We start from the raw sequence: 17,358 nt of genomic DNA, 5'->3' as shown, positions 1-17,358 counted from the left end.
TAATTACACAAATTAGAGAAGCATCACATGATTTTTCGAACAGTGCCAATACTTTTGTTCACCCCCTTTTTTATGTTTGGTGTGGAATTATATCCAATTTGGCATTAGAACAATTCTTTTTGAGTTTTTTCATTTAAGACAAACTAAATGAAAATAATAATACCAAAGAATTTGTGTTTGCAATCATTTTCAGGAAGAAACTGAGTATTATCTGACAGAATTGCAGGGGTGTCAACACTTTTGGCCACAACTGTATATACTAGGTGGTGGCCCGATTCTAACGCATCAGGTATTCTAGAATATGTATGTCCACGTAGTATATTGCCCAGTCACGTAGTATATTGCCCAGCCACATAGTATATTGTCCAGCCACGTAGTATATTGCCCAGCGACGTAGTATATTGCCCAGCGACGTAGTATATTGCCCAGCGACGTAGTATATTGCCCAGCGACGTAGTATATTGCCAAGTTACGTAGTATATTGCCCAGCGACGTAGTATATTGCCCAGCGACGTAGTATATTGCCCAGTGACGTAGTATACAGCACAGAGCCACGTAGTATATTGGCCAGTCACGTAGTATACTGCCCAGCCACGTTTGTCACAGGTTAAAAAATAAACATATACTCACCTTTCCGAGGGCCCCTTGTAGTCTACGTCAGCTTCCGGTCCCAGGGTTGGTCTGAGCGCAGGACCTGTGATGACGTCACGGTCACATGACCGTGACGTCACGTCAGGTCCTTTCCGCGCAGGCCTTGTGATGACATCGCGGTCACATGACCGTGACGTCATGGCAGGTCCTTCTGCCATACCATCTATGCCACCGCAACCTGCAACGGAAGATGGCGGGCGGTGCGAGCGGCTCAGCGGACTACAGAGGGTGAGTATAGCAGTTTTTTTTTTAACATTACATTTTGTACTATTGATGCCGCATAGGCAGCGTCAATAGTACAAAGTTGGGGACACACAGGGTTAATAGCGGCGGTAACGGAGTGCGTTACCCGCGGCATAACGCGGTCCGTTACCGCCGGCATTAACCCTGTGTGAGCGGTGACCAGAGGGGTGTATGCGGGCGCCGGGCAGTGAGTGCGGAGAGTAAGGAGCGGCCATTTATTACCGGACTGTGTGTGTGTGCGTCGCTGATTGGTCGCGGCAGCCATGACAGGCAGCTGGCGTGACCAATCAGCGAACGAATAACCGTGACAGACAGAAGGACAAACAGAAAGACGGAAGTACCCTTAGACAATTATATAGTAGACACACACACACACACACACGCACGCACGCACGCACGCACGCACGCACGCACGCACGCACGCACACACACAGTGCTTGGGGGAAAATGTTGCAGTCTTTTGCTGGTTAAACATCTCCCTTCCATATTAATTAATCGCTGTCGATGGAATATGAAGGAGGCCCCGTTATGTCAGAATTCATTGCCGCCTAAAATGTGGATTCTGCCCGCTGTGTGCTGTGCGGAGAGCGAGTTCCAGAAGCCCAGAGAGGAGGGCCGCACCAATCTGACCTCGAGCTGGGTTCTCCACAGACTCCATTCCGTGCTGCGTTTTTTAAGGGAGGGAAAGGCAGCCTCACATACCACGTGACCTCTTCTCAACCAATCAGCTTTCGTCCGGCGTCCACCTAAGCGCTATCCTTTAGCCATACTCTGCTGAACGGCATGGGAGACGTGGAGGGTGTAGCGCTTGTCACTACTCGAAGAGAAGTGCGCGGGAAAACAGCACTCTGGCAAAGGTACGGACGAGTCTGCACTACATCCAATATTGTGACAAGTCAGTGCGGCTGCTGTCACTTCTGTTGTTCGTTCCGCAGGGCGCTACAGACTGTCTACGTGATCAGCTGGTTACGTAAAAAGCGTAACACGCCTGCGAGAATACCGCTCTTGAGTAGAGCAGTTTGGCTTAGGGTGGAACTGACCACGTGACGCTCGGTAGCTAATCACGGTCGCGCTTTGGTGTTTTTTTTTTGGCGCCCTGCAGCTGAGGTATTTTTAATGTTGTTAGAGGAGATGGTGCCCGCGCTGTTCATGCGCCGTTTGTTTGTTTTTTTTTTTAATTCATGTAAATGGAGGTATGAAATGCGATTGTAAAGAAATGGCGACGGACCGAGAGGGGATTTAGCGTGACAGGGTTGGAAGGGCGGGCCACTACGTGGGGCTGGGTGTCGGGGAAGGTGACACGCATGCGTTGTTTGCACAGGGCTGTCACGTGACGGTAGCAATGAGGCTCCACGCCGAGACTATGCTGTGAATGATGGGAGTGATCTCCACGGTGCTGCATGCGGCTAAAGTGACGTCAACACTGAGAGTATATAAAGAAAATGTTATATATGGTTACTGCGTGCCAGAATGGAAAGAATCATCCCTAATATGTCAGAAATAGGTGCAGGAAGACTTTAAAAGGATCCAAATTTTTTATTATTTAAAGGGAACCTGTCACTAGGTTTGGCCGATATGAAACGGCCACCGCCTTTCAGGGCTTATCTACAGCATTCTATAATGCTGTGTATCTGCCCCTGGTCCGACCTGCAAGTGTCCGATGAGTGTCCCCATCGCAGGTCCGGCGCCTCCCATCTTTTTATGGTCGCTGCCCTCCTGCTTGCTTCATGGCTGCCCGGCATCGCGCTCCTGCGCAGGAGTACTTATCGGTCCTGTTGAGGGCAGAGCAAAGTACTGGAGTGCGCTGGGCCTCTCTGACCTTTCCCGGCACCTGCGTATTCCAGTACTTTGCTCTGCCCTCAACAGGACCGATAAGTACTCCTGCGCAGGAGCGCGATGTCGGGAGCGATGAAGAAGCAGGATGGCGTCGTGGCAAAAAGATGGGAGGCGCCGGAGCCGGTACTGCGACACCAATCTGAGCGTCCCACAGGTGAGTATAATAAAAGTTATTTTTCCGGTCGAATCAGGGGCTTATATACAGCATTATAGAAAGGCAGTGCCTGTAACTCCTATCGGCCAAACCTGGTGACAGGTTCCCTCTAAAGGGACACCTATCTCTATTATAGCCGTATGCCCTAGTAGGACATTTGGATAGGAGTTGTCTTCCTGACACAACCCCTTTTATTAACAGTTATTTGTAATTTGGAGTCAGTATATATAAAACATGTCAAAGCTAGCTACTAACTTTCTGGAATTGCATCTGCTGTAAGTGCAAAGAACACTTCTTAATATGAATCCATTATTAAAGGGACTGTCTGTACAGAATAACTGTTCAAACTAAGTGCAAGCAATCGTGCATCATGGCATGACCAGACATTTAAAGGCACTGTGTCAGCACAGAATTACAGGCGCTCAGGGCATCATGGCATGGCCAAAAATGTAAAGGCACTGTCAGCACAGAATTGCAGGCTCTCAGGGCATCATGGCATGACCAAACATTTAAAGGCACTGTGTCAGTCAGCACAGAATTACAGGCGCTCAGGGCATCATGGCATGACCAAACATTTAAAGGCACTGTCAGCACAGAATTACAGGCGCTCAGGGCATCATTGCATGGCCAAAAATGTAAAGGCACTGTCAGCACAGAATTACAGGCACTCAGGGCATCATGGCATGACCAAAATTGTAAAGGCACTTTGTCAGCACAGAATTACAGGTGCTCAGGGCATCATGGCATGACCAAGCATTTAAAGGCACTGTGTCAGCACAGAATTACAGGTGCTCAGGGCATCATGGCATGACCAAAAATGTAAAGGCACTGTGTCAGCACAGAATTACAATAGAAACCAGGAAGGATTTCTGGACTCGTTTGCGCTGCTGATCATTGAAGACGTGTTTCGAAGTAGAATACACTTCTTGCTCAGAAACGGAGGGTATGTATGAGTTATACACTTGTATGGTGCCAAGGCTGCGCCCTCTAGTTGGACACGCCCACTGCCTGGGCGCATCACTGGTCAGGGTGCAGCCTCAGCTCAATACAAGTGTATGAAGCAAGGTCGCGCCCACAGGCCGGGGTGGAAAGGTGCACTTAAATGTTTGGCCACTCCATGGTGCACCAAGCGCCTGAACTTGGTTTGAACAGTCATTCTGTGCTAACCGAGTCATTTTAAAAGCACCTTTTCATTAGAATAAATCACAGAGAAAAGCAGAGATGCTTACCTGCCCAGGCTTTCCAACAAATGCATTATCGGGGTGCAGAGGACTCGATTAATGATGGCAGAAACACAGGTGCAGCAATACTGATGAAACAACCATTTTCAATCCATTGTTGGCTGTTTGGTATATTAGTGCACAAAAAAATAAAAGATAATAATCTGTAAGCAGCTAACAGCCTATTAGTAGCGCACATACAGGCGGGCCGCCCAGGCTACAAAATGCATGCTGTGTGAACAGAGGCCACAGTTTACAGAGCCATCTGGGCCCAACTGCACCCTGTAAGATAAAGTGCAAAAACACATGTAAATATATGTAAGGTATTCGTTAATATTGGGGCCACAATACGTAAGCTGGCAACCCGCGTCAAGGGTCCATACACTTGCCAGTCCTAACGCTAAACCTAAAAACAGCTCACAGACACAAAAAGAGGACTTAAAAATCCTCTAAAATAACCTACTGTTTCTGTGCCCCTTAAGGGCAAGTGGATGTCATATATGGGATCCCCAACTTGGGCCCCCTGCCTAAGGGCAAAGCAGACAGCTTTGGCAAAAAGAGGCTCCACTCTGGCAGATACGGCGTGACCATATGATATGTTACATGTATGTTAAAGCTTGACAGGTACTTTGGTAGGATGGGTGTTGTAGGTACATCGTATGCTCGGTGTGGTAGGGACAACGTATGGTGGATGTTGTAGGTACTTGGTATAGTGGATGTTGTAGGTACTAGGTATAGTGGATGTTGTAGGTACATGGTATGGTGGGTGTGGTAGGTACACGGTGTGCTGGGTGTTGTAGGTATACAGTGTGGTGGGTGTTGTAGGTACTTGGTATAGTGGATGTTGTAGGTACTAGGTATAGTGGATGGTGTAGTGGTACATGGTATGGTGGGTGTGGTAGGTACACGGTGTGCTGGGTGTTGTAGGTATACAGTGTGGTGGGTGTTGTAGGTACACGGTATGCTGGGTGTTGTAGGTGGGTGTTGTACGTGCACTGTATGCTGGGTGTAGTAGGTGGGTGTGGTAGGTTCATGGTATACTGGGTGTGGTAGGTACACGGTATGGTAGGTACACGGTATGCTGGGTGTTGTAGGTACACAGTGTGATGGGTGTGGTAGGTACAAGGTATGATAAGTATTGTAGTACATATGTGTACACTAGGTCCGTACATTGCAGGACTGGCTATGACCTGGGTGTGGCCGCTCACACTATAAGCCCCTCCCCTACGTCTCTTCTCTTGGCGGCAGCACGTGATTGGAGCCTCGTGTCCTTGCCGCCGCAGATGCCAGGTAGGTGACGTCATTAAACACATCTGCGCCTGCGCAGTCGACTGAGCTGCTTCTTGTAACTAAAGGATAGAAATAAAACCAACAAAATAAAGCTGCTCCGTACGTAAAGCAATAACGGGGCCGCGTCTCCTGCGAAGCGCGGGAGGACCGCCGCTCTTCTGGAGGGAAAGTGTGAGGTATGCAGCGCCGGGAGCACAGGCACAGCTGGCGGCGAGGATACCTGTGTGACGGTGCACGTACAGAATGTCTCCGGGATCGTGTGTGTCGTGAGGATGGAATTAACGGGATAGGATTTTGACAATTGTGCGCCACTCTGCACGTCAGGGATAATGCTGGCGCAGACAGCACGGGGGCTTATCACACGGTGCGCTTTCATCGGGGCAATGAGATCTCACCGCAGACTGGCCTCAGGTGGTGGGCAGCTGTGTCTGCAGTCTAAAGCCGTGTACTGGAGAGTGAAGGGTTACTAATTATTATCTGGACACCCCTGCCATCCCTAAACTGCTTGCCCCCATGTATCACCAGTCTCCTGCCATCCCTATACTAATGTCTGCCCCCCTGTATCACCAGTCTCCTGCCATCCCTATACTAATGTCTGCCCCCATGTATCGCCAGTCTCCTGCCATCCCTATACTAATATCTGCCCCCATGTATCGCCAGTCTCCTGCCATCCCTATACTAATATCTGCCCCTATGTATCACCAGTCTCCTGCCATCCCTATACTAATGTCTGCCCCCATGTATCGCCAGTCTCCTGCCATCCCTATACTAATATCTGCCCCCATGTATCGCCAGTCTCCTGCCATCCCTATACTAATATCTGCCCCTATGTATCGCCAGTCTCCTGCCATCCCTATACTAATATCTGCCCCTATGTATCGCCAGTCTCCTGCCATCCCTATACTAATGTCTGCCCCCATGTATCGCCAGTCTCCTGCCATCCCTATACTAATATCTGCCCCCCTGTATCACCAGTCTCCTGCCATCCCTATACTAATGTCTGCCCCCATGTATCGCCAGTCTCCTGCCATCCCTATACTAATGTCTGCCCCCATGTATCGCCAGTCTCCTGCCATCCCTATACTAATATCTGCCCCCATGTATCGCCAGTCTCCTGCCATCCCTATACTAATATCTGCCCCTATGTATCGCCAGTCTCCTGCCATCCCTATACTAATATCTGCCCCTATGTATCGCCAGTCTCCTGCCATCCCTATACTAATATCTGCCCCTATGTATCGCCAGTCTCCTGCCATCCCTATACTAATGTCTGCCCCCATGTATCGCCAGTCTCCTGCCATCCCTATACTAATATCTGCCCCCCTGTATCACCAGTCTCCTGCCATCCCTATACTAATGTCTGCCCCCATGTATCGCCAGTCTCCTGCCATCCCTATACTAATGTCTGCCCCCATGTATCGCCAGTCTCCTGCCATCCCTATACTAATATCTGCCCCCATGTATCGCCAGTCTCCTGCCATCCCTATACTAATATCTGCCCCTATGTATCGCCAGTCTCCTGCCATCCCTATACTAATATCTGCTCCTATGTATCGCCAGTCTCCTGCCATCCCTATACTAATGTCTGCCCCCATGTATCGCCAGTCTCCTGCCATCCCTATACTAATATCTGCCCCCCTGTATCACCAGTCTCCTGCCATCCCTATACTAATGTCTGCCCCCATGTATCGCCAGTCTCCTGCCATCCCTATACTAATGTCTGCCCCCATGTATCGCCAGTCTCCTGCCATCCCTATACTAATGTCTGCCCCCATGTATCGCCAGTCTCCTGCCATCCCTATACTAATATCTGCCCCCCTGTATCACCAGTCTCCTGCCATCCCTATACTAATGTCTGCCCCCATGTATCGCCAGTCTCCTGCCATCCCTATACTAATATCTGCCCCCATGTATCGCCAGTCTCCTGCCATCCCTATACTAATATCTGCCCCTATGTATCGCCAGTCTCCTGCCATCCCTATACTAATATCTGCCCCTATGTATCGCCAGTCTCCTGCCATCTCTAGTGTCTGCCCCCCTGTATCACCAGTCTCCTGCCATCCCTATACTAATGTCTGCCCCCATGTATCGCCAGTCTCCTGCCATCCCTATACTAATATCTGCCCCCCTGTATCACCAGTCTCCTGCCATCCCTATACTAATGTCTGCCCCCATGTATCGCCAGTCTCCTGCCATCCCTATACTAATATCTGCCCCCATGTATCGCCAGTCTCCTGCCATCCCTATACTAATATCTGCCCCTATGTATCGCCAGTCTCCTGCCATCCCTATACTAATATCTGCCCCTATGTATCGCCAGTCTCCTGCCATCTCTAGTGTCTGCCCCCCTGTATCACCAGTCTCCTGCCATCCCTATACTAATGTCTGCCCCCATGTATCGCCAGTCTCCTGCCATCCCTATACTAATATCTGCCCCCATGTATCGCCAGTCTCCTGCCATCCCTATACTAATGTCTGCCCCCGTGTATCGCCAGTCTCCTGCCATCCCTATACTAATATCTGCCCCTATGTATCGCCAGTCTCCTGCCATCTCTAGTGTCTGCCCCCCTGTATCACCAGTCTCCTGCCATCCCTAGTGTCTGCCCCCCTGTATCACCAGTCTCCTGCCATCCATATACTAATATCTGCCCCTATGTATCGCCAGTCTCCTGCCATCCCTATACTAATGTCTGCCCCCGTGTATCGCCAGTCTCCTGCCATCCCTATACTAATGTCTGCCCCTATGTATCGCCAGTCTCCTGCCATCCCTATACTAATGTCTGCCCCCGTGTATCGCCTGTCTCCTGCCATCCCTATACTAATGCCTGCCCCCATGTATCACCAGTCTCCTGCCATCCCTATACTAATGTCTGCCCCTATGTATCGCCAGTCTCCTGCCATCCCTATACTAATGCCTGCCCCCATGTATCGCCAGTCTCCTGCCATCCCTAGTGTCTGCCCCCCTGTATCACCAGTCTCCTGTCATCCCTAGTGTCTGCCCCCCTGTATCACCAGTCTCCTGCTATCCCTAATGTCTACCACCTGTATCACCAGTCTCCTGCCATCTCTAGTGTCTGCCCCCCTGTATCACCAGTCTCCTGCCATCCCTAGTGTTTGCCCCCCTGTATCACCAGTCTTCTGCCATCCCTAGTGTCTGCCCCCCTGTATCACCAGTCTCCTGCCATCTCCAGTCTGCCCCCGTTTCACCAGTCTCCTGCTATCCCTAATGTCTACCACCTGTATCACCAGTCTCCTGCCATCTCTAGTGTCTGCCCCCCTGTATCACCAGTCTTCTGCCATCCCTAGTGTCTGCCCCCCTGTATCACCAGTCTCCTGCCATCTCTAGTCTGCCCCCGTTTCACCAGTCTCCTGCTATCCCTAATGTCTACCACCTGTATCACCAGTCTCCTGCCATCTCTAGTGTCTGCCCCCCTGTATCACCAGTCTCCTGCCATCTCTAGTCTGCCCCCGTTTCACCAGTCTCCTGCTATCCCTAATGTCTACCACCTGTATCACCAGTCTCCTGCCATCTCTAGTGTCTGGCCCCCTGTATCACCAGTCTCCTGCCATCTCTAGTGTCTGCCCCCTGTATCACCAGTCTCCTGCCATCCCTAGTGCCTGCCCCCCCCGTATCACCAGTCCCCTGCTATCCTTAATGCCTGCCTCCCATGTATCACCAGTATTTTGTCCACCCATATATGATCAGTCTCCTGCTACCCCCAAACTAACATCTACCCCCCATGTACCACCTCTCTCCTGTCGCCTCCAAACTAATGTCTCTCCCCCCCCCCCCCCCCCCAATGTATCACTAGTCTCCACTTTTCTCCGTGACTAGACAATATTATTTTATCCATGACGGGACACAATCCACGGGACCCCCTTCTCACACACCGGCAGGAGGCTGCACTAGGGGACAATGGTGGTGCATCGTAGCACAGAGGGTTCACATAGTAGGATGCCAGTGGTGTCCAGAGATTGTGTTTTGAGACATTTTAGTTGTCTGGAGTTTAAGGGCTTGTGCACAGGTTGTAGATCTGGTGCGTTTTTGGTTTGCAGATTTGCTAGCAAAACCTGAAGTAGTCCTAATGCCAGCAGAGTTAATGAGAAACCTGAAGTGTCATGCACATGTTGAGTATTTTTGATTTGCTGAAAATAATCTGCAGCATTTCAATTCTCTGTGCATTTTTGCCCTGCATATTTCACAATTGACTTCACTCAACTCGGTCAAAACCGCAAGGCACACACGCACCAAAAACTCGCCATTTTGCAGCTGTATTTTTCCAGCCAAAAGCTGCAGAAATGGTGGAGAAATTTCTGTATCCATTTACTCAGCGTGTGCACTTATGTGCACACGTCCGGAATTGCCGCCGAAATTTCGGCGGCAATTCTGCAACTGTGCCGTGGGTAAAACGCATGCAGAATTGGCATGCATTTTCCCGCTAAACACTAGCGTTTTGCAAGCGTAATTAGCTTGCAGAATGCTAGCGTTTTCCAAACGATCTGTAGCATCGCTTGGAAAACTGACAGGTTGGTCACACTTGTCAAACATAGTGTTTGACAAGTGTGACCAACTTTTTACTATTGATGCTGCCTATGCAGCATCAATAGTAAAAAGATCTAATGTTAAAAATAATAAAAAATCGTGATATTCTCACCTTCTGGCAGCGCCCGTTCCAAGTAATGCCTCGTGGCAATGACCTCAGATGACGTGTCATCACAGGTCATTGTCGCAAAGCATCCCTGGGAAAGAGAGCATCGCGAGGAGCGGGAATGCTGCGGGGGCCACCGGAAGATGAGGATATCATGATTTTCTATTTTAATTCTTTTTTATTTTTAACAGTAATATTGTGCCCAGGGCCTGGAGGAGAGTCTCCTCTCCTCCACCCTGGGTACCAACCGCACATGATCCGCTTACTTCCCGCATGGTGGGCATAGTCACATGTGGAAAGTAAGCGGATCAATGCATTCCTATGTGTGTGGAATCCCCGCGATTCCGCACAAAGAATGAACATGCTGCGTTTTTTCCGGAATGCGATTCCGCTGCGGAAAAAAACGCAACATGTGCACAAAAATTGCGGATTGCATTCTAATAATAGGATGCTTAATGTATGGTGGTATTTTGCGGTTTTATCACTTTTTTATAGCGAAAAAAACACGAAAAATCCTGAACGTGTGCACACAGCTTTAGCCTAAAGCGTTACTTTTTTGCCTAAAGGTCATAAAAGGGTAATTTTCCCTATCTACAAGGAACCTCCACTGATCAAGAGTCTGACCATTTATTTATTTATTTGTTTTTGTTTCAGGGAAACTTTCATAGTCACCTTTGATGTAGAAATGCAAAATATTAGTTTTTTTGTTGGGTTATTTGATAAAGGAATACAATTTTTTTTTTTTTCTCTTTTGCTTTTTTTCCAGGAAAATGCAGCTGACTGTTTAATAATCTTCCACATCTTACAGCCGCCATGGAGGAAGAAGCAACTCAGAGAGGTGGCACAGAAGGCAAAAGCAAATCACTGTCCAAAGCTCCTGCCTTCTTTGTCATCCTTCATCCTTCACACGGCGATGGTTCGAAAGAAGAAGGGATCCTGGTGGCCAACAGGGATGTGTCTTCCGTAGCTCCGGTTCTCACAACTAGTCCCAGTGAATCAAAATCTGATTTCTTCCTTTCCGCTAATTGTGTATCTGGGGAGATTACCGTGACCCTAGACAATAATAACATGTGGAATGAGTTTTACCGTTGTAACACTGAAATGGTCCTAACAAAGCAAGGAAGACGCATGTTTCCCTATTGTCGATATTGGATATCCGGTTTAAACCCTCATCTAAAATACATCCTTGTTATGGATATCACTCCACTAGATAATTATTGTCATAAGTGGAATGGAAAGTGGTGGGAACCTGGAGGGAAAGCAGATCCGCATGTTCTGGGCAGGGTATTCATTCACCCCGAGTCTCCATCTACGGGGCAGTATTGGATGCATCAGCCGGTTTCATTCTATAAGCTGAAGTTGACCAATAATATTTTGGACCAAGATGGTCACATCATACTTCACTCCATGCATCGCTACTTGCCACGTCTACACGTGGTACCTGCTGAAAAGGCCTCGGAGATAATTCAGCTCAACGGACCCGACGTTCACACTTTCACCTTCCCCCAGACAGAATTTATTGCTGTCACAGCCTATCAGAATTTCCAAATCACCCAACTAAAAATCGATTGCAACCCTTTTGCTAAAGGTTTTCGGGAAGGGATGGTAACAGGACGACCAGGTAAAGATGTGAAGCAAAAATCTGAATCTGAAGTGGACTCTATGAGCAGTAAAAATGACGTGGAAAACGAGGATCTCAGCAATATGGAAAAGCTGCAGGAATTATTTCGAATGTCTGAGTATTTAGATTGTGACAAAGAGAATGAAAGGTTCAGCTCCGTGCAGGATTTACTGAGGTTTACCAAATCCAAGTCCGAGCTTGCCAAAAATTCTAAGCAAAATGAAGATGTCATTAAAAGGTAAAGTAATCGTCATATCTTTTCCGTGTAACCCGGTGGAGTACGCACAGAGCAATGCTGCAATTTGATTTCTCTGATGTGTGTCGTGGAGGAGTGAAGGATCGAGCAGTCGAAATTTCAATTGCCTATCCTTTTTGTTTTTAGGGTAGGCTTTTAATCTCTCCTTAAGCACGTGAATGCATAGCTGAGCCGCGCTCTCACTTTCATGGGGAGTCAGGGAGATGGCTGTCTCGTGTATGGCTAGCTTTTGACAAGATGGTCTGAAAATGATTGATAAATCTGTTTTGAAGGTGTCCATTTCAGCCCATCAATGCGCCTTAATGAGTGCCAACTGACAAGTTGTTTGCAAAAGCCGACAAACAACGGTGGCAGAACTATCGCTAATATGATTGTTCTGTCCCCAAGCTATATCTTATCGGACTGAGGGTGCCGCTGATGACAGTAATTGTTATGCCACCATACACGATCAAGTCACCCAATGAACGAACAGATAATCTTGATCAAGCGTTCCTACAAATCTGCTAAACTAAAACCATAATGTAATGCCACCGCTTGGTTTGCAAACTTTTTAACTCATTTTTAAAACCAAGATTTTAGAGCCTCTTAAGGCATATCCCTTTTTTGTTTCCGTTAAATTTGGATATCGTTTGCAAACCCCCCCGTCCCCATCCAGACACATTGTACCTTTGATTTACTGCCAATGAGCAATGCAGAATTTGCAGCAAGTACCCTATGTTTGAATATTATTTCAGACACCCTTTTTAACCCTTTCCATGATCTGGCAATATCAAGTGTATAAGTTTGACTTCATCTCTTTATTTTTTTTTAATGGGAACAAGGTGGGGGGTGATGGATAGAGATATATATGTGAGTGTGGGTGTGTGTATATGTGTATATATATATATATATATATATATATATATATATATATATATATACACATATACACATATATACACTCACCGGCCACTTTATTAGGTACACCTGTCCAACTTCTTGTTAACACTTAATTTCTAATCAGCCAATCACATGGCGGCAACTCAGTGCATTTAGGCATGTAGACATGGTCAAGACAATCTCCTGCAGTTCAAACCGAGCATCAGTATGGGGAAGAAAGGTGATTTGAGTGCCTTTGAACGTGGCATGGTTGTTGGTGCCAGAAGGGCTGGTCTGAGTATTTCAGAAACTGCTGATCTACTGGGATTTTCACGCACAACCATCTCTAGGGTTTACAGAGAATGGTCCGAAAAAGAAAAAAAATCCAGTGAGCGGCAGTTCTGTGGGCGGAAATGCCTTGTTGATGCCAGAGGTCAGAGGAGAATGGGCAGACTGGTTCGAGCTGATAGAAAGGCAACAGTGACTCAAATCGCCACCCGTTACAACCAAGGTAGGCCTAAGAGCATCTCTGAACGCACAGTGCGTCGAACTTTGAGGCAGATGGGCTACAGCAGCAGAAGACCACACCGGGTACCACTCCTTTCAGCTAAGAACAGGAAACTGAGGCTACAATTTGTACAAGCTCATCGAAATTGGACAGTAGAAGATTGGAAAAACGTTGCTTGGTCTGATGAGTCTCGATTTCTGCTGCGACATTCGGATGGTAGGGTCAGAATTTGGCGTAAACAACATGAAAGCATGGATCCATCCTGCCTTGTATGGAGCATCTTTGGGATGTGCAGCCGACAAATCTGCGGCAACTGTGTGATGCCATCATGTCAATATGGACCAAAATCTCTGAGGAATGCTTCCAGCACCTTGTTGAATCTATGCCACGAAGAATTGAGGCAGTTCTGAAGGCAAAAGGGGGTCCAACCCGTTACTAGCATGGTGTACCTAATAAAGTGGCCAGTGAGTGTGTGTGTGTATATATATATATATATATATATATATATATATATATATATATATATATATATATATATATATATATATATATATATATATATATATATATATATATATATATATATATATAATTTTTTTTTATTTTTTTTTCATCAAAACTATGAATTGGCACATGTGGAATTATATACTTAATTTCAGTTGTTTCACACTTTTTTGTTGTGTCTTATATTCTAGGTTCTTCAAAGTAGCCACCTTTTGCTTTGATGACTGCTTTGCACACTCTTGGCATTCTCTTGATGAGCTTCAAGAGGTAGTCACCGGGAATGGTTGTCTCTTCACAGGTGTGCCCTGTCAGGTTTAATAAGTTTAATATTCAGTCCTACTGAATAGACTGTTAGCTGCTTTTTTCTTGCCATAATACAAATTCTAAGTAAAGAAAAACGTGGCTACTTTGAAGAACCTAGAATTTAAGACATATTTCCAGTTGTTTCACACTTTTTTGTTAAGTATATAATTCCACATGTGTTAATTCAGTTTTGATGCCTTCAGTGTGAATGTACAATTTTCATAGTCATGAAAATACAGAAAAATCTTTAAATGAGAAGGTGTGTCCAAACTTTTGGTCTGTACTGTGTGTGTGTGTGTGTGTGTGTGTGTGTGTATATACACACACACACCCACATTCTCTCTATCCTGTGGTAGATCAGCTCGCTCGACTATACACGGAGGTAGACACGAGAACACTGTCTAAGAACTTCCTCTGGTTTATTATAGGCAGCTTAAACCTAGGTGTAGTAAAACAAATACAGCCCTCTGGGCAAAACAGGGAGAAAAACAAAAGGGTAGCACAAAGCACAGTCTTTCTGAGGCGGGGTTCCTCCCGTTCACCTCTAGCAGAACACACACTGTTAAAGTTTGTTCCAGCATAACCACTTCCTGGACACCTACTGCCTCTAGAGGTCAGCTACTTAAGCCTCAGGCCACACCCTAGGGTGGAAATAAGGTGGACATCCTCCCACCCGCTCTGTGGATCTCCATATAAAGCTCAGCGCATTATACAGATTAGCTTTTAACCCATCACTGCACTTACTGTGCTGGAGGAAAATCTCTGGGTTTTATCTCACTTATAATATATAAATAAAAATATGCACTGCTCAAAAAAATATAGGGAACACTAAAATACCACATCCTAGATATCTCTGAATGAAATATTCCAGATGCAAATTTTTATTCATTGCATAGTGAAATTTGTTCAGAACAATAAAACATAAAATGATCAATGTAAATCAAAATGAATATCCCATGGAGGTCTGGATTTGGAATGATACTCAAAATCAAATTACAGGCTGATCCAACTTCAGTGGAAATGCCTCATGACAAGGAAAAGATGCTCAGTGTTGTGTGTGACCTCCAAGTGCCTGTATGACCTCCCTACCATACAACCCCTGGGCATGCTCCTGATGAGGCGGCAGATGGTCTCCTGAGGGAACTCTGTCATACCTGGACTAAAGCATCCGCCAACTTTTGGACAGTCTGTGGTGCAACGTGACTTTGGTGGATGGTGCGAGACATGATGTCCCAGATGTGTTCAATCGGATTCAGGATTGAGGCCAGTCCATAGCTTCAATGCCTTCATCTTGCAGGAACTGCTGACATACTCCAGCCACATGAGATCTGGCATTGTCCTGCATTAGGAGGAACCCAGGGCCAACCGCATCAGTATATGGTTTCATAAGGGGTCTCATCTCTGTACCTAATGGCAGTCAGGCTACCTCTGGCGAGCACATGGAGGGCTGTGCGGCCCTCCAAAGAAAGGCCACCCCACACTATTACTGACCCACTGCCAAACCGGTCATGCTGAAAGATGTTGCAGGCAGCAGATCGCTCTCCACGGCGTCTCCAGACTCTGTCACATCTGTCACATGTGCTCAGTGTGAACCTGCTTTCATCTGTGAAGGGCACAGGGCGCCAGTGGCTAATTTGCCAATCCTGGTGTTCTGTGGCAAATGCCAAGCGTCCTGCACAGTGTTGGGCTGTAAGCACAACCCCAATCTGTGGACATCGGGCACTCAGCATCCTCATGGAGTCGGTTTTTAACAGTTTGTGCAGACACATGCACATTTGTGGCCTGCTGGAGGTCATTTTGCAGGGCTCTGGCAGTGCTCCTCCTGTTCCTCCTTGCACAAATGTGGAGGTAGCGATCCTGTTGCTGGGTTGTTGCCCTCCTATGGCCCCCTCCATGTCTCCTGGTGTACTGGCCTGTCTCCTCGTAGCGTCTCCAGCCTCTTGACACTTTGCTAACAGACAGAGCAAACCTTCTTGTCACAGCTCGCATTGATGTGCCATCCTGGATGAGCTGCACTACCTGAACCACTTGTGTGGGTTGTAGAGTCTGTCTCATGCTACCACGAGTGTGAAAGCACAATCAACATTCAAAGGTGACCAAAACATCAGCCAGAAAGCAATGGTACTGAGATGTGGTCTGTGGTCCCCCACCTGCAGAACCACTCCTTTATTGAGTGTGTCTTGATAATTGCCAATAATTTCCATCTGTTGTCTATTCCACTTGCACAACAGCGTGTGAAATTGATTGTCAATCAGTGTTGCTTCCTAAGTGAACAGTTTGATTTCACAGAAGTTTGATTTACTAGGAGTTACATACTGCTGTTTAAGTGTTCCCTTTATTTTTATTTTTTGAGCAGTGTGTGTGTGTATGTATATGTGTGTGTGTGTGTGTGTGTGTATATGTGTATATATATATATATATATATATATATATACATACATACATACATACATACATACATACATACATACATACATACATACATACATACATACATACATACATACATACACATATATATACACACACATCGGTACAGATCAAAAGTTTGGGCACACCTTCTCATTTAAAGATTATTCTGTATTTTCATAACTATGAAAATTGTACATTCACACTGAAGGCATCAAAACTATGAATTAACACATGTGGAATTATATACTTAAAGGGACTCTGTCACCTGAACTTGGCGGGCCCTGTTTACGTTCCGATGGGCAGTGTTTTCTGTTCTTTCATTCGCCCCTTCCTTTTCCGCTGGCCGCAATATTGTCTTGAATTTGATTAGGTTTCCTCCGTAGAACATGCGTGTGCAATGCAATCTTGCCTTGCGCACGCGCAGTATGCTTTGCCCAACTGCGGGCAAACCCGAAAAGCATTAGTGCGCATGCACCAGCGCACTATGTCCCGGAACACAGCAAAATACTTCCGGGACATAGTGCGCTGGCGCATGCGCACTAATGCTTTTCGGCATCTACCTACAGAGTCCCTTTAACAAAAAAGTGTGAAACAACTGAAAATATGTCTTATATTCTAGGTTCTTCAAAGTAGCCACCTTTTGCTTTGATGACTGCTTTGCACACTCTTGGCATTGTCTTGATGAGCTTCAAGAGGTAGTCACCGGGAATGGTTTTCACTTCACAGGTGTGCCCTGTCAGGTTTAATAAGTGGGATTTCTTGCCTTATAAATGGGGTTGGGACCATCAGTTGTATTTTGTGCAGAAGTCTGGTGGATACACATCTGATAGTCATACTGAATAGACTGTTAGCT

The 17,358-nt window shown here is 46.7% G+C and overlaps 1 protein-coding gene across 6 annotated transcripts in view; it reads left to right on the top strand.

Annotated features, from left to right (window-relative positions):
• The first annotated feature begins 1,602 nt into the window (after window positions 1-1,602).
• Window positions 1,603-17,358, top strand: part of MGA (MAX dimerization protein MGA) — a 155,791-nt gene continuing 140,035 nt past the window's right edge. For 3 of the 6 annotated variants that reach the window (XM_077264150.1, XM_077264160.1, XM_077264112.1), the window contains exons 1-2: window positions 1,603-1,751; window positions 10,810-11,902. In XM_077264150.1, coding sequence (XP_077120265.1) covers window positions 10,857-11,902 — 1,046 coding nt within the window. In that variant the 5' untranslated portion in view covers window positions 1,603-1,751; window positions 10,810-10,856. Of the gene's footprint in view, window positions 1,752-5,433; window positions 5,759-10,360; window positions 11,903-17,358 lie in introns of those variants that run through there. The other 3 variants (XM_077264130.1, XM_077264139.1, XM_077264120.1) reach the window with 3 other exon arrangements.

The sequence above is a fragment of the Ranitomeya variabilis genome, chromosome 1 (genome assembly GCF_051348905.1).
Source record: "Ranitomeya variabilis isolate aRanVar5 chromosome 1, aRanVar5.hap1, whole genome shotgun sequence".
NCBI lineage: Eukaryota > Metazoa > Chordata > Amphibia > Anura > Dendrobatidae > Ranitomeya > Ranitomeya variabilis.
Note: the sequence above shows the minus strand (reverse complement) of the source record. Positions and strands in the feature narration are given on the sequence as shown.